Source organism: Pseudorca crassidens, chromosome 2 (assembly GCF_039906515.1).
Source record: "Pseudorca crassidens isolate mPseCra1 chromosome 2, mPseCra1.hap1, whole genome shotgun sequence".
NCBI lineage: Eukaryota > Metazoa > Chordata > Mammalia > Artiodactyla > Delphinidae > Pseudorca > Pseudorca crassidens.
The window spans coordinates 95,564,160-95,581,605 of record NC_090297.1 but is presented as its reverse complement, the minus strand read 5'-3'; the positions used below and the strand labels follow the sequence as shown (position 1 = coordinate 95,581,605).

At 46.6% G+C, this 17,446-nt stretch overlaps 1 protein-coding gene across 2 annotated transcripts in view; it reads right to left on the bottom strand.

Moving 5' to 3' along the window:
- Nucleotides 1-3,480: 3,480 nt before the first annotated feature.
- Nucleotides 3,481-17,446, bottom strand: part of ELAPOR1 (endosome-lysosome associated apoptosis and autophagy regulator 1) — a 68,747-nt gene continuing 54,781 nt past the window's right edge. Inside the window, exons 10-22 of one of the 2 annotated variants that reach the window (XM_067727130.1) lie at nucleotides 16,866-16,994; nucleotides 16,367-16,457; nucleotides 14,419-14,524; nucleotides 14,019-14,156; nucleotides 12,758-13,021; nucleotides 11,295-11,468; nucleotides 8,558-8,738; nucleotides 8,160-8,256; nucleotides 7,587-7,688; nucleotides 6,265-6,391; nucleotides 6,009-6,187; nucleotides 5,154-5,319; nucleotides 3,481-4,173 (exon numbers count right to left, since the gene is read on the bottom strand). In XM_067727130.1, coding sequence (XP_067583231.1) covers nucleotides 4,105-4,173; nucleotides 5,154-5,319; nucleotides 6,009-6,187; nucleotides 6,265-6,391; nucleotides 7,587-7,688; nucleotides 8,160-8,256; nucleotides 8,558-8,738; nucleotides 11,295-11,468; nucleotides 12,758-13,021; nucleotides 14,019-14,156; nucleotides 14,419-14,524; nucleotides 16,367-16,457; nucleotides 16,866-16,994 — 1,823 coding nt within the window. In that variant the 3' untranslated portion in view covers nucleotides 3,481-4,104. Of the gene's footprint in view, nucleotides 4,174-4,812; nucleotides 5,320-6,008; nucleotides 6,188-6,264; nucleotides 6,392-7,586; nucleotides 7,689-8,159; nucleotides 8,257-8,557; nucleotides 8,739-11,294; nucleotides 11,469-12,757; nucleotides 13,022-14,018; nucleotides 14,157-14,418; nucleotides 14,525-16,366; nucleotides 16,458-16,865; nucleotides 16,995-17,446 lie in introns of those variants that run through there. The other variant, XM_067727129.1, reaches the window with a different exon arrangement.

Sequence of the window (17,446 nt, the reverse complement as noted above, 5' to 3'; positions counted from 1 at the left end):
AGCCAAAAAAAAAAAAAAGATAAAACCAGTGGAAAGGAAGTGTTGGGAGCTACAGGCTCTGAAGAAAGCATGTAAGAAGACTGTCCTCAAAGGGTTGGCTTCCCTGAAATCTTCTGAGGGCAAGTCTGTGGTGGGAGCTGTCTGCTTCAGTCAATGAAGGCAGTGCCAAAGCGTATTGCTTGCTAAGTTTCAAAACAGTGATGGGTGTTCCTGAGGCTGCAGGGAGCCCAGGCCTAGGGGAGGAGGGCCACTGAGCTAATACTTTAAGGAGGTCATCAGTGTAATTGGAAGGATGGCCTTAAAATTCTGACCTTTCCAAATTTCCTTAGGAATTTTCACCATTAGTTTTATCGTTAGATTACAGACATCTTCCTTTAAAATGCTCATGCTACCTGGTAAGTATAACAAATTAACATAATAGAATGACAGAGCTTATGACTGAGGGACAGTAAAAACTTCAGTGTGGTTAGAGTATAAGGATGTGCAGTTAGGGTTAGTGTGTATGCCATATTACTAAATCTGTTGGAGATGCAGTTTCCTCATTATAGTGGGGCTAGTACCTGCCTCTTGGCCTGTTCTGAGAACCAGGTGAGCAATGTTATGAAAGAACTTAGTCCAGGCTTGACACATAGAAATGCCAAAGTAACGTGAGCTTCCTACTTTCCTTCTTAAGAGTTTAGATTTGATCCTATAAGCAGGGGTGATATTTAAAATATTTAACCACCAGTACAACCCAGGTACCACCCAGTCAAAACAAAGTTGGGTCACAACTAATCAGCTGAGGGAATTCGTTTTAGGGGATTAAGTGCCCTCAACTAGAGTGAAGGAAAGCACGGAAGTGGAAAAATCCAGCTGCTCTGGGAAATTGTGTGTCCTTGATGTCCTCTAGGGTTTTATCCACATCTAGTCCATAATAATCCATGTCATACCCAAATAAGCTAATTTTACCTGTCTTTGTAGGCACATTGTTATATGGCTGGCCTCAGTGCCACCCAAGGGAAAACTGAACTGGAACGGAATGGAACTGACGTTCCAAGTGTTTTATGTGTTCTCCTTTTCGATCCTCACCCAATCTTGGGAGGTAAGGCATCATCAGGTGTGTTTTATTATTGTGGAAACTGAGGCTTTGATTGATGGCTGATTCTTCGCCAGGTGGTGAGAGGCTTCTAGCATAGGTCCCTATTGCTCCCAAGTATGCTCTTTTCTCTGTCACTCTGGGGTTCCAGAATCCTTCTCTTCAGTTTAAGCTTCAAGGGCATTTACCACTTCTCACTCACCCATCCAGCCATCCAACCTATGTTCAAGAAAAACAGCTGAAAGATATGCTTTTATTTCACAAAAAAGTGTGACATGCGATACCCATCCCCTAACAATCTGCGAACTCTTGGAATACAGAGTAAAAAGGAAATCCAACCAGTCTTGATGAGACAAAAACTTGATTTCACAAAGCTGAAAAATCCATTACAAAGTCTCTGTTGTATAAATATAGTCAGTCTTATCTTTAATGTAGAGTGAGACCAAAAAAAAAGTTTTGTTGGCATAAGAAATCCCTCTCCTTGAATACACCACAATCTTCATTTGTACTCCCAGCCCAATACAGGTGACACCTACATGATGAGAGTTACATGTGTGTTCTCGGACTCTAAGTAACCTAATGGGATTTAAGTATTTTGTCTCCTGAGCCCACACTCCCTCCTCCAATAGCTTGTGCAAAATGCTATAGCCTTAGTTTGCTAAAAGCTTTTCCCATATAAAATAACGTGTCTATTCTAAATTTGATTGTAGTAATGGGTGTACAATTCTGTGAGTATACTAAAATTTATTGAATTGTACATTTTAAATGAGTGACTTGTATGGTATTTGAATTACACTTCAATAGAGCTATTAAAAAATATCTAACATGTGTCTAAGTTGCTAGGGGAGCAACAGGTGACCCCGATAGCATAACTCAGGAGTTCCTGGCAGGATGCAGGGAAGATCTGCAGAAGTCGGTACACTAAAGGGTGTAGAAAGGAGATCCTTAAAATATTATTAAGTCAATAGAGTTTGAGTTTGCTCTAGGGGCACTCAGATTCATGATGTCAGAATAAAGAAGTCAGTGGGGTATGTACTTTTTCTGAGTGATTCTAGAATAGTCTAAGAATCTTCCATGGCCTTTGTCACAAAAGAAATTTATTTGGTGGAAAGGCAGTTGCCCGGGGTATTGCTGAGGCTACAGAAAACTTCAGGCTGGAGCTTGGAAGCTGGCTATCTGCATCCACTGGGAGAAATTCCAGCATGGCCACAGGTTCTGAGAGCCTGAGTCCCACAGGAGGAGGGAGAATTTAGATACCAAAGAAAAGCTTCTAGATTTATTGAACCAAAGGGACTGCCTGTCTTCAGTGATGCGGTTGTTGGCCAGAAGTTACAGCAGGGTTCCAATTCTCACTGACCCTTTTATAAGACCATTGCCAAGGCAGCAGTGGCCAATCACATCAGCACACCATCATGTGGCAGACAAACCACTTACAAGTGCCGTCTCCATTCTTTACCTACCATCTGGTCACCAAATGGTCACTTGAGAAAGGAGACAGGCACAAACCATGGGCAACAGGGCCCTTGAACAAGTATGGTCATTCTAGCCTGCCAGTGAGGGAAGGAGAATAGCCATTAGTAGAAAGAAAAAGAGAATTTAAACTCTTGCTCCGGTTTTACCATTTCTAGTTACTTAAAGTTCATCAGTTATACTTGTTGTGAAAGTGGAGAAAAGGGGCACAGAGAACATTCACTTTACTCACCTTTCAAAACAGATGCTGCCAGAAGGTGGGGCCGGAAGTCTTTTTAGTTTTTCAGCACACAAAGGAAATGAGAACAGGAGGAAGGGAAGGACAGGGGCATGAAAGTGCAAGGGTTCCCAGTTTGGTGAACACCTTGTCCAACTCCCCTAGTGTTTCCTCCTTGAAGACTGATCTGGATCCACTCACTGCTGGGGCACGGGCTACAAGTCCATGCCTTTCTTGGCCAGCCTTGAGGTTGTCTATTCTGTGGCTGAGCAGATGAATTAAGTTTAGAAGCAGACATCATGGCCACCTCAGGTCCATCCCATTGTGGGCTGACTCTCTAGTAGGGCCCCATTAAAAATCTTGACTTCCTTGTGTTCTTTCAAAATACGACACACCTGTTCCCCAATATGGCCCAAGCCTCTAGGAATGGGGCACTCAAGGATGAGGAATTTTCCTCACTGGCAATGTTTGTCATTTCTGGGTAGAAGCAAATAGAGAATAAAGCTAGAACATCTGGGATTGGGGCTTACCTGGTTCCCTTTAGTGTCATAGGGAGATGGTGGGAGGTAAAAAAAACCCAACAAAACAAAACAAAATGCAGTGGGTTGCGGGGAGAATAGATCCATCAGGGCTTTCCCCATTTTCTCAATGAACATTTTCCTTTGGCTCCAGTGAGAATAGTTATAGCTTACTCAAGGAAAGGGAATGAAGTACCCAGTTTAAAAAACAAAATAAAACCTTCCTTTATTGCCTCTTTGTGCTTATCAAGCCCTTTCTTACCCAGGGCTTACTCATCTGGCCCTCAGCCTACCCACTATACCAGTTTGAGTTGGTTATCCAGGAGAGATGAATCCAGGCAACCGTGAAGATGGTTCATCAGGGGATGCCAGTACCCTCCTCACCCAGCCTCTCTCCTAAAGAGATCGTGAGCTGAGGGCATATGATCAGGGAGACTCCCAGCTGCTTGTGCCCTTAAGTAAGAGGACAGGGGAGGGAGTTTCTATACTTAAAAAGAGAGAAATACTTTTGTTCCAGAGCTATAAGAAATATGAGCAGATGAAGCTATGGCTCCAATGGCTGGTCCATTTGGGGAAACAAGATGCAAGCGAGGGAGTAATATATAAACAAAGTGTGGGTATATTTGGCAAGTTTGAGGCAAGCAGAAAGGAGGGTTTGGGTACTCTATAAAAAAACAAAGATCTGAAATTCAAACTTCTTCTGATAAGGCCACAACGAAGAGATTTCCAGCAGTGGGTGTTGCAGGAAACTGGCACCCACATTGCCACAGGCTTGCAAGGTGATGTGCCCAGGTGAGGAGGCAGGTGAGGGAGGGCAGTGCCCCTCACAGGTCCATGTCTGGGCTTCCTGAGGATGTCTTCAGTGGCACCGAGTCAAATCCATCAGGAGTCCTCTGAAAGAGAGATGGTGACGGGAGCTGGCTGCTGCACGTGGGCAAGTTTGGGGAACAAAGGAGGGAAATGGAAAATAGGTGACAGAAGGAGCCCTCATGAAATTCCTGCTTTCAGTGGCTTTGTGGAAACATGGACCTAAGATATCCTCTATTCTTCTTGCTCCCTTCAGCCAGTCAGAGGGTAAGAAATATCTTTAAAACCCCTTGCTCTGCATCTGTGTTGAATTCTAGAAGTTCCAGAAAGACTCAAGCGTCCCAGGATAAATTGTTCTCCATTAGTTAAAAAAAAAAAAATTCAAGGTCTAAGGAGGCCAAGGGAGTCACCCTGGAAGATCAGCACAAAGGGAATGAGATTCAGCCAAGTAAACACCTCCCCACCTTCCTTTCCTCGCCATCCCTCCCCACCCCATTTGGATGAACTGGTTCCGGGCAGCAGTGAGCTGTGGGCACTGGCAGAGTGGGGCTGCAGAGGGCAGCGGCCCTGTAAGAGTTGCCTGAATGTTCTCTGCTTGCCCCAGGCCCAGGCCCAGACATCCGTGGGACAGCACCCTCCAATGGCCAAAGGAGAGCCGCACTTCTATCGGAAGTTGATCCTAGAGATCACCTCTTCCCCTCCCTCCAAAAAAAAAAAAAAAAAAAAAAAGGAAAAAAAGGGCAGGGGGGAGGGGGTCATGAATCTTCTTACAACATGGGTGGTTCAATACTTCTGGAAGTTAAAGGCCCAAACAGTCCATCCACTGGAGTGCATGTCGGGAGAGAAGGAGCCTAGTCAATAGCAGCCTTGGGCCCCAGGGGAAAGAGTATTGGTGTGGAAATACAGAAGGCAGAAGCCAGGATTCACAGGGTGGGGGGATAGAATAGTATGGAGGATGGGGAGCAGAGTAGTGGTCCCTGAACAGTGTGGGGTCATTCAGTATCCTAGGACTGGTATCTTCTCCAGCCCTCCAGGCTGACCTCAGTGCACTGGCCAGGCTCCCTACCTTGGAGGTGAATGATCTGATCTTCCCAAAGAGTGACTTCTTGCTGGTGAAGATGAGGTCATCCTCCACATCCTCGCCTTCCATGATGGCACAGCTGTCGGCTGCTGGCAGGTCACAGTCCTTGAGGGTAGCATTCATCACCAGCTTGGAGTATTTGTACTCTAGCCTATGAAACAAGGGGATGGTAGGGCCCCGTTAAAATCTTGACTTCCTTGTGTTCTTTCAAAATACGACACACCTGTTCCCTAATATGGCCCAAGCCTCTAGGAATGGGGCACTCAAGGATGAGGAATTTTCCTCACTGGCAATTTTTGTCCACATTCCAAAATGTGGAATAAAAGGAGGGGATGGGAAAGACAAGACACCAAAATGTGGAATAAAAGGGAAAGGGAGAAAAGCTGGGCTGTAAAGAGATATTCCCATACCATGGGTAATGGAACTGAAGCATAGCAAAATGGTGTTGGGCTGGGCATATAACTAAGGAATCCGACTCCCAAGTCAGGGATCTTTTTCCTCAAGTATAGGTGTTTCTGTGATCTCAAAGCTTAATAGAAATAATGGAATTGTAAAGTCATTATTTTTATCATTAATAATAACAAATTAAGAATTCTCTTTGCTTTTCTTTTGAGAATCTAACAGCCCTTCACAGACTGCCATGTGATACCATCCCTGTTTAGGAGTCAGGATAACCAAGGCATACACTGGATAAGTGGCTCAACACAGCTCTGGCCAGAGTCACAGGGACTGTGGCCAATGCCAGAGAATAGCCCCATGAACTTATACTCTCAGATATTCTCTTCCCAGCTCAATGATCCAATCCTGGCCATCCCCAAACTGCAATACCCCATCATGTACTTTTGATTCTTTTTCCAAAAGTAACAGGTCAAGACGGTGAGCAGGATAGCAGTGCAGGTGCCTGCAGAGATGCCCACTTTCAGCCAGAAGTCTATCGTTTTGCAGATGGTGACTCTCTGCTCAGGCAGGGAGATGCCACGCGAGCAGAGCTTTGGTTCTCGCCACACATAAGTAGTCTTCTATCGGGGAGAAAAACAAGGAACTCAGATATCACATTCCCTTGTCTCCTGGGAAGTCCCCAAGCAGGGACACCTACCTGGATCCCGGCCACGCAGCTGCTGACGATAGCGTGGTAGTCAGCAGCTGAGCAGAGTGGGCAAGCGGCCACGCTCTCCCACAGGAAGTGGAAGTTACAGCCATCACAGGTCCCATCGGAGCATGTGCTAGCAGAGCAGAAAGGAGACATGAGCGCACACTCGCAGGACTGCTGGGAAGATCTGGCTGGAGTCCTGGCGTCTCATAACTTGCCTGATCTGTCCTCTCCTTGCCAAACTGTTAGCTCCATCAGGATCCTTCCAACTAGTCCTTAACCCAGGTATCGCTCTCCGATTTCCCTGATGATAAGAGGCCTTTCTGGCCTTCACCAGGGCTCCCACCCTCTGCCCGTTTGTTTCTGCTGACATCCGATGAGAACTAATGTAAGCTGTCTGAGCTCTAGCATAGCTGCCCAACTAACCCCTCAGAAGCTCCTGTCCAACCCATGGACATGTGACATTTTGCAAAAGTCACATGCAGCTTCCTGCAGAGGATGGAGGTGGGGGGCAGGGTTCAGGAATGAACTTCAGGTCACTGCTATCTGCAGTGTACTTTACTGTAACGTTTGCAACAAGAATAGTGATCTTACACTTTGACACCACTGCTGGGTCAAAATGTGCTGCTGGGCTCCCCATCTCCCTGATCAGTTGTTGTCTAGGAGCAGAATTTCCCAAACCATCTTCCTCAAGACTGGTACCCCTCAAGATGTTAGTGTTATGTGAAAAAAAGGAAGGTTGGCGGGGGAAGGGTACTGTAATCAAATTAGTTCAGGAGTCCTCAATTTAGTGCACTCAGCTATTAAACTCAGAATAGGGTCTTCCAGCTGTAGAGAGATTCCTAGGATTCCCTAAACCTTTACTAATCCTAATGATAATAGGAAGTAACCACATCTGAGAAAGACATCTGGGGAAGTCCTCAAGTCTCATTATCTCATTTAATTCTCATAACAGCCCCCTGAGGGAATATATTACTATCCCCATTTTACAAATAAGGAAGAAGAGGCCTAGAGAAGATAAGAACTGTATCCATAACAGAGCTGGTAAGTGGAGGAGGGGAATCGAATCTGGCTCTCAGCCCCAGCAGTTCATCACTTTGCTAGGCAGCTGCCCCTATAATGGTCTGTGAGTGTGAGGGTAGCTTTGACTCTTCCTTCTGCTCCATTCTTGACATCTAAAGACTGAGGGTTTGGAGCCATGACTGTGTCCCCAAGAACCCATTAATGGATCTCACATGGTTTTCTCGTTTGCTCTTTTGCAGTACTCTTTGTTTGGTTCTTGGGACGTTATGAGGCCAAGGGAGGGAGACTTTGTTACATCCCTTTACCTTGGCAGAGACAGACTTCCAGGAGCAGGTTTCAGCAGACTGCATCTGACGCGGATGGTGGTTGATCTCCCAGAACTGCAGGACTGGGTCACATCATTGGACCTGCAGAGAAAGCAGCCCCCATGGGGGAACGAGTCACTCATCTGTGTCATTGGAGAGCCACTAAGTAAAGTCAACATGGAACAGTTCCCTCACTGGGGAAGTCTGGACTTGGGCTGTGGCCTGACACACAGGAGAGTGTTGGGGTCAGGGAGATCTGGTCAAGGGGAAATGCACTGGTCTAGGAAAGGCTAGCAGATGCACAACACTGGAGCCTCCCTTAGGCAGGAAGGGTAGTCCGCCACAGGTCATCCAGTATTCCTCCCTGCCACCAGAGGCAGACCTGCCCCAGGAATACCCAAGAAGCTAGGATGGGGAAATCCCAGCCTTTAGTGCTCATTGCTGGGCAGGTCTGCTAGACCTTGGAAGTGGTCTGGCTTGATAAGTAGTAGGTGGCTAGAGAGGGAGGGACACCACAGAGATTGCGGAGGAGCCCTGGGTTTCACTTGCATTAGCCTGGCCTCTCATTTTCACCTATAAAAGAAGATCACGTCCGGTATTCCCAAGGGCTCCGGGTGGAAAAGTTCAGCTGGGGAGGTGATTCCGTCCAGAGTCATATCTGTTGTCACCCCTGCCAAATTAGAGCTCCTAATTAGTCCTCACTAGTAGCATTTAGCTGGCAACCACTTCTGTTCTTTCAATACCTGTCCACATCCCACCTTCCTTCATCTCATCACATCCTTGAGTGGCTCATGAAAGGGTGAAACAAAGGTTTGTCAGTGGCCGCAGGGGCATTTCGTACCCCAGGATGGAATAGGCAACAGAGGTCAGGAGGTTGGGCCCCTCACCTGGGGCCTTTTACCTCAGAGCCTGGTAGGCTCACTCTCTCTTACAGACATGCTCAGACAGGCGAGAGCAACTGTGTTACTCACCGATAAGCCGATCTGCGAGGCTAACAGGCTGCGAGGACACTCCGGCCTTGTAGCCTGTCACCTCCGGGGGAATGATGACCGCCTGGCACACGTAGGCTGTGATGGATTTGGAGAAACCTGACTCACCCTCAGGAATCCGGAGGTCAGTGACATTGTCGGTGCACACGGACATTTTCTTACCCTGGGCAGGGGGATGTGGGGAGGAAGTAGGAAGGAATGAGTGATCACAGAAGAGCTCCCAGAAGGGAACAGGGAACAGTTTTTCCGTGTCTAAAATTTCAACTTTCTAAGAGTGTGTTGCAGTGGAACGATTCATCCCAGTTCTAATTACAAGACAGATTTTAAAAGATAAAAAGTTAAGAATAAGGCCTAGGTGTCCTAGTTTCCAGAACTCTGGTTCAGGGATCCCCAGTCTTTTGTTTCCTTGGAGTCACCTGGGAGCCCTATATAAGCAGTGCTGTGAAGGCGGCAACTGATTTGGAGATCTAATCTACCAGCCCACCCGTTAAGGGCCTTCCTTATCCTAGTCAGTTTTCTAGGCAGATACTGAAATGTGTAACTAATCCCATGAAATTTATCTGGACCTCTGGCCTGCTTCCCATTCCCTTTCTGTGTCTTCCTTGGAGCTGTGATTCTACCATACTTACTTTGGAAGCACCTTCCAGAGTGTCCTGGGGGTTAAAACAGACCCCATAACCAGCCCTCTCCCTGCCTTGAGGTAGGACATCTTAGGATCTACTGGACCCTATTCCGTTTGAAAATATTTATTGGGTTTCCCTGGTGGCGCAGTGGTTGAGAGTCCGCCTGCCAATGCAGAGGACATGGGCTTGTGCCCCGGTCCGGGAAGATCCCACATGCCGCGGAGTGGCTGGGCCCGTGAGCCATGGCTGCTGAGCCTGTGCGTCCGGAGCCTGTGCTCCGCAACAGGAGAGGCCACAGCAGTGAGAGGCCCGCGTACCGCAAAATAAATAAATAAATAAAATATTTATCAACAGAAGAAAGATTGTTTCTCCTCCAGTCTTTAACAACCCATACTGTATAGAATAGAACTCTGGAAGATGGAGGGAATTGAAACTCCTTCCTCGAGATTTTGTAATAGAAGAGATATTGAGATACTGTTCCTTTAAAAATTCTTCAAATTTGGGCTTCCCTGGTGGTGCAGTGGTTGAGAATCTGCCTGCCAATGCAGGGGACACGGGTTCAAACCCTGGTCTGGGAAGATCCCACATGCCTTGGAGCAACTGGGCCCGTGAGCCACAGCTACTGAGCCTGCGAGCCTGGAGCCTGTGCTCTGCAACAAGAGAGGCCGTGACAGTGAGAGGCCCACGCACTGCGATGAAGAGCGGCCCCCCGCTCGCGGCAACTAGAGAAAGCCCTTGCACAGAAATGAAGACCCAACACAGCCAATAAATAAATAATTCTTCAAATTTATGAAATATGAATATATAACGTGTTTGCTAATATAAGATCATTTGTTCAATATTTTAAATTTAAGTGGACCTAGCATTTAGAATGTAGGATTTTCAATATGATAAATTTTATTACAAATAGAGCTAAGTTGCTAAATCTGGTATCTCAGTTTATTTTCAAGATTGTAAGAAATAGGTAAAGAACATGAGAACAGAAAGGAAGCTTTAGATTATATAAGAATAAGGGAGCAAAGAAAAGAAAACTCACAGACTCCGCAAATTCCCATCTTCTCTCTCCCAACTCACTGACTGAAACTTTTGCTGCATGGGGCTTGCTTTAATCAGTCTCAATTCCTGAGTTATCACTGTCACTTCTGAGGCTTTAACTTCTTCAAAGACTTCTTAAAAACAAGATAGAGACATCTGTCTCTAATCTTTCACAGATTAGTTTATTTCTTGGCATGTTCTCTCTATAAACACAAATCAACTTTTTTGCATGCTGCAGAAGATGGGTAGAAGCTTTGTGGTATAAAGACCTAACTTCCACACACAGTCACAGACTAAATGCTCAAGACGCTTTTTATTTTGCAACATTTGAAATTACCTTTCCAACCGCTAATCCTGGCCTGTTTGTAATTTAGTCAAGTGCAGTGGTGGTGTGATTATCCTTTACATTTCTGCCTCTGAATTTTGCATCCAAAATATTTGCAGCAGCCCGAAATGCTGATGGTAACATGTACTGTCAGCAAAGATACATGTAGATGAAATAAAGAGTAATTTATTTTATTCAGCCTCTAGAAAATGAAAGGCAAGTGTCATGATTACTGAAGACTGCTTTCTTAAGGAAAAAAAATCTTTCTCCTGCATAGTTTTTTTTTTTAATTGAAGTATAGTTGATGTATGTGCATAATTTTTATGTAATCATTTTGAGAGAATAAAGGTCAGGGAGGAGTAAATGTACACCTTATTTTATTTTATTTTAATTTAAAAAAATTTAAAAAATTTTTTCGGCTGCACCACACGGCTTGTGGGATTTCAGTTCCCCAACCAGGGATGGAACCCGGGCCCTGGCAGTGAAAGCACGGAGTCCTAACCACTGGACCGCCAGGGAATTCCCTACACCTTATTTTAAACACGTTCGTTTTCCTAAATGTTTATAATCCAGATGATTTGATTTTAGAGGAGAAAGTCCTCCGGGAGAGTAATAATCATTAAAAAACCTTTGAATCTCCTCAATCCTCTGCGATCTGAACCTCCCGTGTCCTCTGGCCTCTGATCCGCTGGCGCCCCCTTTCCGTTCTCACATGGTCAGTACCTGCACAGCTTACCTGGTTTCCGCAGAGACTGAAGGTAAAGTGGTGGAAATATTTCAGCCCTTTGGAAGTGAAGCTTGGCCCTCCAGCCAGAGAGACGGTGTTTTCCAAAGCCAAGAAGTTGTAGTCAAAAGTCCTGGTCGGAGTGCTGACTGAGAAGGTACAGTCATTGTAGCACAGGGAGTGGATCTGAGGGGAAAGGGGTCCATCAGGCCGGCTGCGCAGGCAGGGCCTTGAGGAGGCCCCACGGAGAGTGGCAGTCTCTCTCCCCAGCCTGGTCCAGCCCACGCAGGGTGAGAGAAGAGGAAGTATGGATTAGGTGTGGGCATTAAAAGATGCAAAACAGGGGCTAGTGTGGTTATGTACATCTTGCCATTCAATTATTAGCACATATATGATGTACAAACCCAAACCTCTTATTTTTCAGTAGGTAGTTGGGTCAGATTCTGTAGCCTTGTTCCTATGCCTAGATTATAAAACTCTCTCAAGACACAAGATAGCCCTTCTTACTTTCAAGCAAAAGACAACAAGGTGCTAACTGGAAGAAGGGTGTCCAAGATGGCAGAAGAGAAGCTACAAGCCTGGTCCCCCTCCCCCATTTAAAAGTCACTGAACCCCAGATTACTTTTTCCCAGGCTCTCTGTAGGAAACTGAGCCATAAACCCCTTTCTTGCTCATTTTAAGGTCCCCAGGCAGCAGCGGCCTTACACAACTGTCAATCCCTCCCACGGCAGCAGAGGGAGCCCTGGGGGAGGAATTTTGTGGCAAAAGTCCAGGGTGCCCCAGAGAGGTTGCCAGGGGTCTGCAGAATTGATGCACTTATTGCACAGCTGAACTGAGCAGCATCTGCAGACTGTGTAAACAATGTCTTACAAATGTGTGTCCATGTGGTTGTGATTAGTAAAATTCAAGTTCACTTAAAAGCATTAATGAATAACTAAGAGCTTTTGGTCATAGTATTTTCTTAGATTCAGGAAGTGCATGGGGGAAACAGCACTGCTGCTCCGCTTTAGAAGAAACCCCTGGGAAAGGAGACAGCAATATGCCAATTAACCATATGTCCCAGCAAAGGTGGGTTACCCTCCCCACAAAGAGGAGGCAAATTCCCATGATAACAGGCTGGACTGAAGTAGGCTGAATTTGAGCCACAAGTCCCACTACTCCTTCCCTTCAGGTCTCTGCACAGATGTCAAATAACCCTCTGGACCAGATGGTCACAGATCTCCCTTACCCATCCCCTGAAGATGAGACTCGCTCATGACTGAGGCCCAGACCCTGAAAACCAACCACTACAGCTAAGAAATCTCCATCTATGGTCATAGCCTGGATGGGTGTCCTCTAGGATGCCAACCTGGGCATATACTAGGGGGGGTGGTCCTTGGGTATTAGCCCCTCAAGAACCCCACCCAGGACCCGGCACCCTCTGAGGTGGCCCATTCAGAGGGCCAAGGTTATGATGTACGGCCAACTGCTGGCACCTTGTTGCTCTTGGTTCCTGGACCGCAGGTCACGCAGGCCTGGGCGCCATAAGGCTGGTGGGCTTTCAGGATTGTGTTAGGGGGGCAGGAGCGGCAGGTTCCTGAATCCTGATCAATATAGTAGCCAGCAGGACAAGAGGTGCAGGAGGAGCCTATGTCAGAGGCTTCCAGGGCACAAGGACGGCAGTAGGAAGCCACGCCATCCATGACATTGGTGACATTGATGGAGTAGATCTTGGCGACATCACTGGTATACTTTCTTCCCTGGAAACAGAGACAAGAGGAGAGTGGGCCAAGTTCTGAGCAGTAGCAATTGAGTGCTCTGGAAATAGTAAGAGTATGACTTAATACTTCTTATCCTGTGATACTTGAGAAAAACCTTTAGAAACATCCTATTCTTTTTACTCACTTAACAGTAACTATGTACATTTTGTGTCATTTTACAATAAGACTGAACAATTTAAATGACATATAAAAATATTAAGTACCGTGGGGAAATATGCAGTAGATGCTCATATTTTTTAAAAAAGCAGTTTTTTTCCTTATAAAAGAAAAAATAGTATTTGTGGAGAAATAAAGACTGTATAGGAGATACTTCATATGTTAACTGGGTTATCTCTGGGTAGTAGGATTATGGGGGATTTTCTTCTTTTTGCTTATTTCTATCTTTTAAGTTTTCTCGCAATGAAACTACATTATTTTGAGTTGAGAAAATACAACAAAACCGGAGTTATTATTATTAAAAACAAGAGCAGGGACTCCCTGGTGGCGCAGTGGTTGAGAGTCCGCCTGCCAATGCAGGGGACGCGGGTTTGTGCCCCGGTCCGGGAAGATCCCACATGCCGCGGAGCGGCTGGGCCTGTGAGCCATGGCCGCTGAGCCTGCACGTCCGGAGCCTGTGCTCCGCAACGGGAGAGGCCACAACAGGGAGAGGCCCGCGTACCGCCAAAAAAAAAAAAAAAAAAAGAGCAGGACTGAACAGGGTATACCAGGTCAGGAACCACACATGTCCTCAGGGCAGGTCTGCTGAGGAGGGACAGGTAATTTTAAGAGTTTAGAGTGTCATTTTCCCCTGGAAGTCATTTAGCTAAGGCTAGGTGCTCCTCAGGGGCTGGAATAGGCGTTCTTTGCTTGACTCCTTAGGAGTCTTCTAATCCCTGGATTCTGAAGCTCAACCTCATACTTAAGCTAATGCAGGAATCCTTCCAGGTTCAGAGGTCTCTTCTGGGCGCTGAGCATCTGAGTAAGGGGAGGAACTTACTGTCTCATGAAAAGAGGTTCTCTGGAAGGCCCAGGTGAAGCTCATGGTAGCGTTCTCCTCAATGATGTAGGTATAGGACTGTTTGCCTTTGGAACCTCTCCACGTCTCCACGGGACTGTTGGTCCTAGAATTCATACCCTGAACCCAAGACAGATAAGTGAAGAAGGCATGATGGCTGGGTGGCTGGTGGGGAGAGGATGCCCATACCGCTGCCATCCTGGGGGCCATCACAGTGGGTTAGACCCATATTAAACGGTGCAGTCCCTGACAGACAGTCAGGCCCTTCCTCTGCGAAATCACTGTAAGCAACGGTGTCAGTTATGTTGATACCCCGACAGGGCAGAGGGGCCAACCCTCCCAATAGTCCCTGGAAGCCCCACAGCAGGCAAAGAGAACGTACCACCATGAAGTAGAGCTCGCAGTTCACAGAACAGATGGTCTCAAAGACAAACGTGATCCTGGCCACCTCTTTATTCTCTGTGTCTGCCATCACTGACTGTGGAGGTCTGTGGGGCAGAAATCAAAAGTCGGTTCCAGAGGCAGACAGTGCTTATTGAAGAGCCCAGATGGCAGCAAAGGGTCTGCTGGGGGACAGGATTAAGTTCTGAGTATGTTGGAAAGAGCATAGACTAAGTCCAATTCTGCCACCCTAGCTGTGTGAACTTGACCTAGACAAACTATAGTTTCCTCATCTGTAAAACGGAGGTAATAATCTTTCTTATTTACCTCCCATCATTGTGGTAAGATCCAAAGGCATAACAGATGTGGAAGTGCTTTGTAAAATGCTGTATAGCCTCACCAGCAGAGTGCGGTCTCCAGACCCACTGAATCAGAATCTGTGCATTAACATGATTCCCAGGTGACTCATATGCACATTAAAGTTTGAGAATCATCACTATCATAAGATGTCAATTGTCTGCATTTGCTCAGCAGCTCTCTCCCAGGGATAGTGGGGTTTTGCCTGGATCGAATTAGCAGGTACTTCAACTTGTTTCTTTTTTTTTTTTTTTTTGCCATACACGGGCCTCTCACTGTTGTGGCCTCTCCCGCTGCGGAGCACAGCCTCCGGACGCGCAGGCTCAGTGGCCATGGCTCACGGGCCCAGCCGCTCCGCGGCATGTGGGATCTTCCCAGACCGGGGCACGAACCTGTGTCCCCTGCATCGGCCATTACCCCATCGGACTCTCAACCACTGTGCCACCAGGGAAGCCCTCAACTTGTTTCTTTAACAAGGTTCTCAGGCTGGTCCTTCTTTGGAGAAAGAGACAGCCATGCCCGATGGGTGGGGATGGCAGGGGGGATAAGTGGGGTGAGGAAGTGCTTTACTGCTATAATCATATTTGCAAATTGAAAAGTACTTTGGGGAGTGTTACCTCCCAAAAGTCTAAAAAGTTTGCTTACCTCATAAACATGGGATATAGCTGTTCAGCTCTGAGTAATGTAAATTAAGGGAAGGGAAACCTTTTGAGCAACCGCTGTGGCTGAGCACTGTGCCAGGGATGGAAAGGAGGGAGCTTGAAGGAGGGAATGGAGAAGCCAAATTTGCAACTGGGACGCCGATTCAGTGGTTCCCCCTGACCTCTAAAGCACATATAGGCAGAAGAGTTCACTTTGGCTTTGGAAATCCATTTATGGCTTTTCTTTTGGCTTTGGCCATTTGCTTGAATTCTGAGGACCTCCAGTTCCTGGCTCCTCCCTACACAGTGGTGCTAACCGATGGGCTAGAAGAATCATCTCAATCTGAGTTAGTCCAAAATCACAGACTGTCAATCCCTCTTGTTTTACAGACAAGGAGCCTAAAGCCTATAGGGGCACAATGGCTTTCCCAAGTTCACGTAGCCAGTAAGTGGCAAAGCTCAAATGCCCTATCTCCCAGTCCCGTGTTCTTTGCACCGTACCACCCTGCCTGTATTTTTTTTAATGGCAAACAAATTGCTTATTATCCTAGGTCTTCTTGGGATATGGGGATAAATATGATAAGAACAATCCCTCCCAAGCTTCTTGCCCCAAATAAAGATGAACTGTCTATGGGCACCCCTGGCCCTATTTTTTACAGGTTTTTAAAATCTTATCTGATGCTGTGAGGAGGAGGAATTCAAGTAGCATGTGGCCAAATGATGGGAGAAGCTAGACGGGATGAGAGAGCAGTAGGTAATCAGCATGGGCAGCAACTAAGAATGAGTGTTAGCATTCAGGTTAACTTTATCAGACCATAACCATGATCTCCTCTGTTCTGAACTGACACTTCCACAAGCCAGAAGCCTTCTCCTCTACAACACTCCTAGCTATGTGGGACCTGGATGTGGCCAAGGGTGGTATGGGCTTCCCTTTAACTTTGTACTCCTCACCTAAATCCTGGCACAACCAGAGTGAGGATCATGAAGTCATTGTCTGAGGCTCCAACAGCTGTATAAATGTGATCACCAGCCACCTCCCAGCCTGGAAAAGGAGAGGGAAGAGTTAATGCCCAGTGGTCTTGGGTGCAGGGCAAATGTGCACCCAGATGACACTCTGGAAGAGAGATAACACCGTCCTTTGAGGCGTTCAGAATCACCGCCAAACAAACCATGTTACTTCTCTGGCTACTTTGGTCAAAGTCTCTGAAACTCTCAGAGCACGGCCTTTGGAGTATGTACACATTGTTTCTAGTTCTGTTTCTGTCTCTAAAACAAAGGCTTGGCAGAATATATATTATATGCCCATGGGCAGTGGAGCATGCAGGGGAGTGCATGGCACGATTAGCTCATTTTTCTCCAGACATCCCTATTATGAAGAAACGTGAGGTGGGAAGAGCCCCTGTGGCAGTGCATCGAGCTGAAAGCTCACAGTCAGGAGGGAGGCAGTTACCTGTCATGCCCTTGTACTCAAAGTTGATCCCACTGAGGACAGTCGTTTCCATGTTCGTGGGCAGCGTGTTCCACCATTTGTATTCGAATCCCACGGCAGGTTCGGTCCCCGCTGGGCAGTGGCTACAATCTGGGGGAGCCGTAAGATCCACGCATTCAGCAGGAAGGCCACAGCCACCCTTACTGGAGCTGCTGTCACACAGACAAGTGGCAACAGAGGTGGGCAGCCCAACAAGAGGTGGTGCTGAGCACCGTTGCACAGTGACATCAAGCTGACTTGAAAGCATTCTGACGATGTTATTTAACAAACTCAGGGTGTAAACACTGACCCTTCATTATCATATTCCAATTAGGCTACTGGCCCATCAAATTATTCATTTTAAAGCTTAAACATATCCTCTGGTCTGGTACATATAGTTAATATTGTTTGTCACATTGTTATCCTCAAATGCCTTCACATTCATAGGTATACAAAACCCCCCAACTCCCTTTTTGCAGAGTGGCTTACAAATCCTGATTGTGTCAGTGTGGCCATCCCAGCTCCCTAAACCTTCTAGGTAGTGTCCCTGCCACATGCTGGAA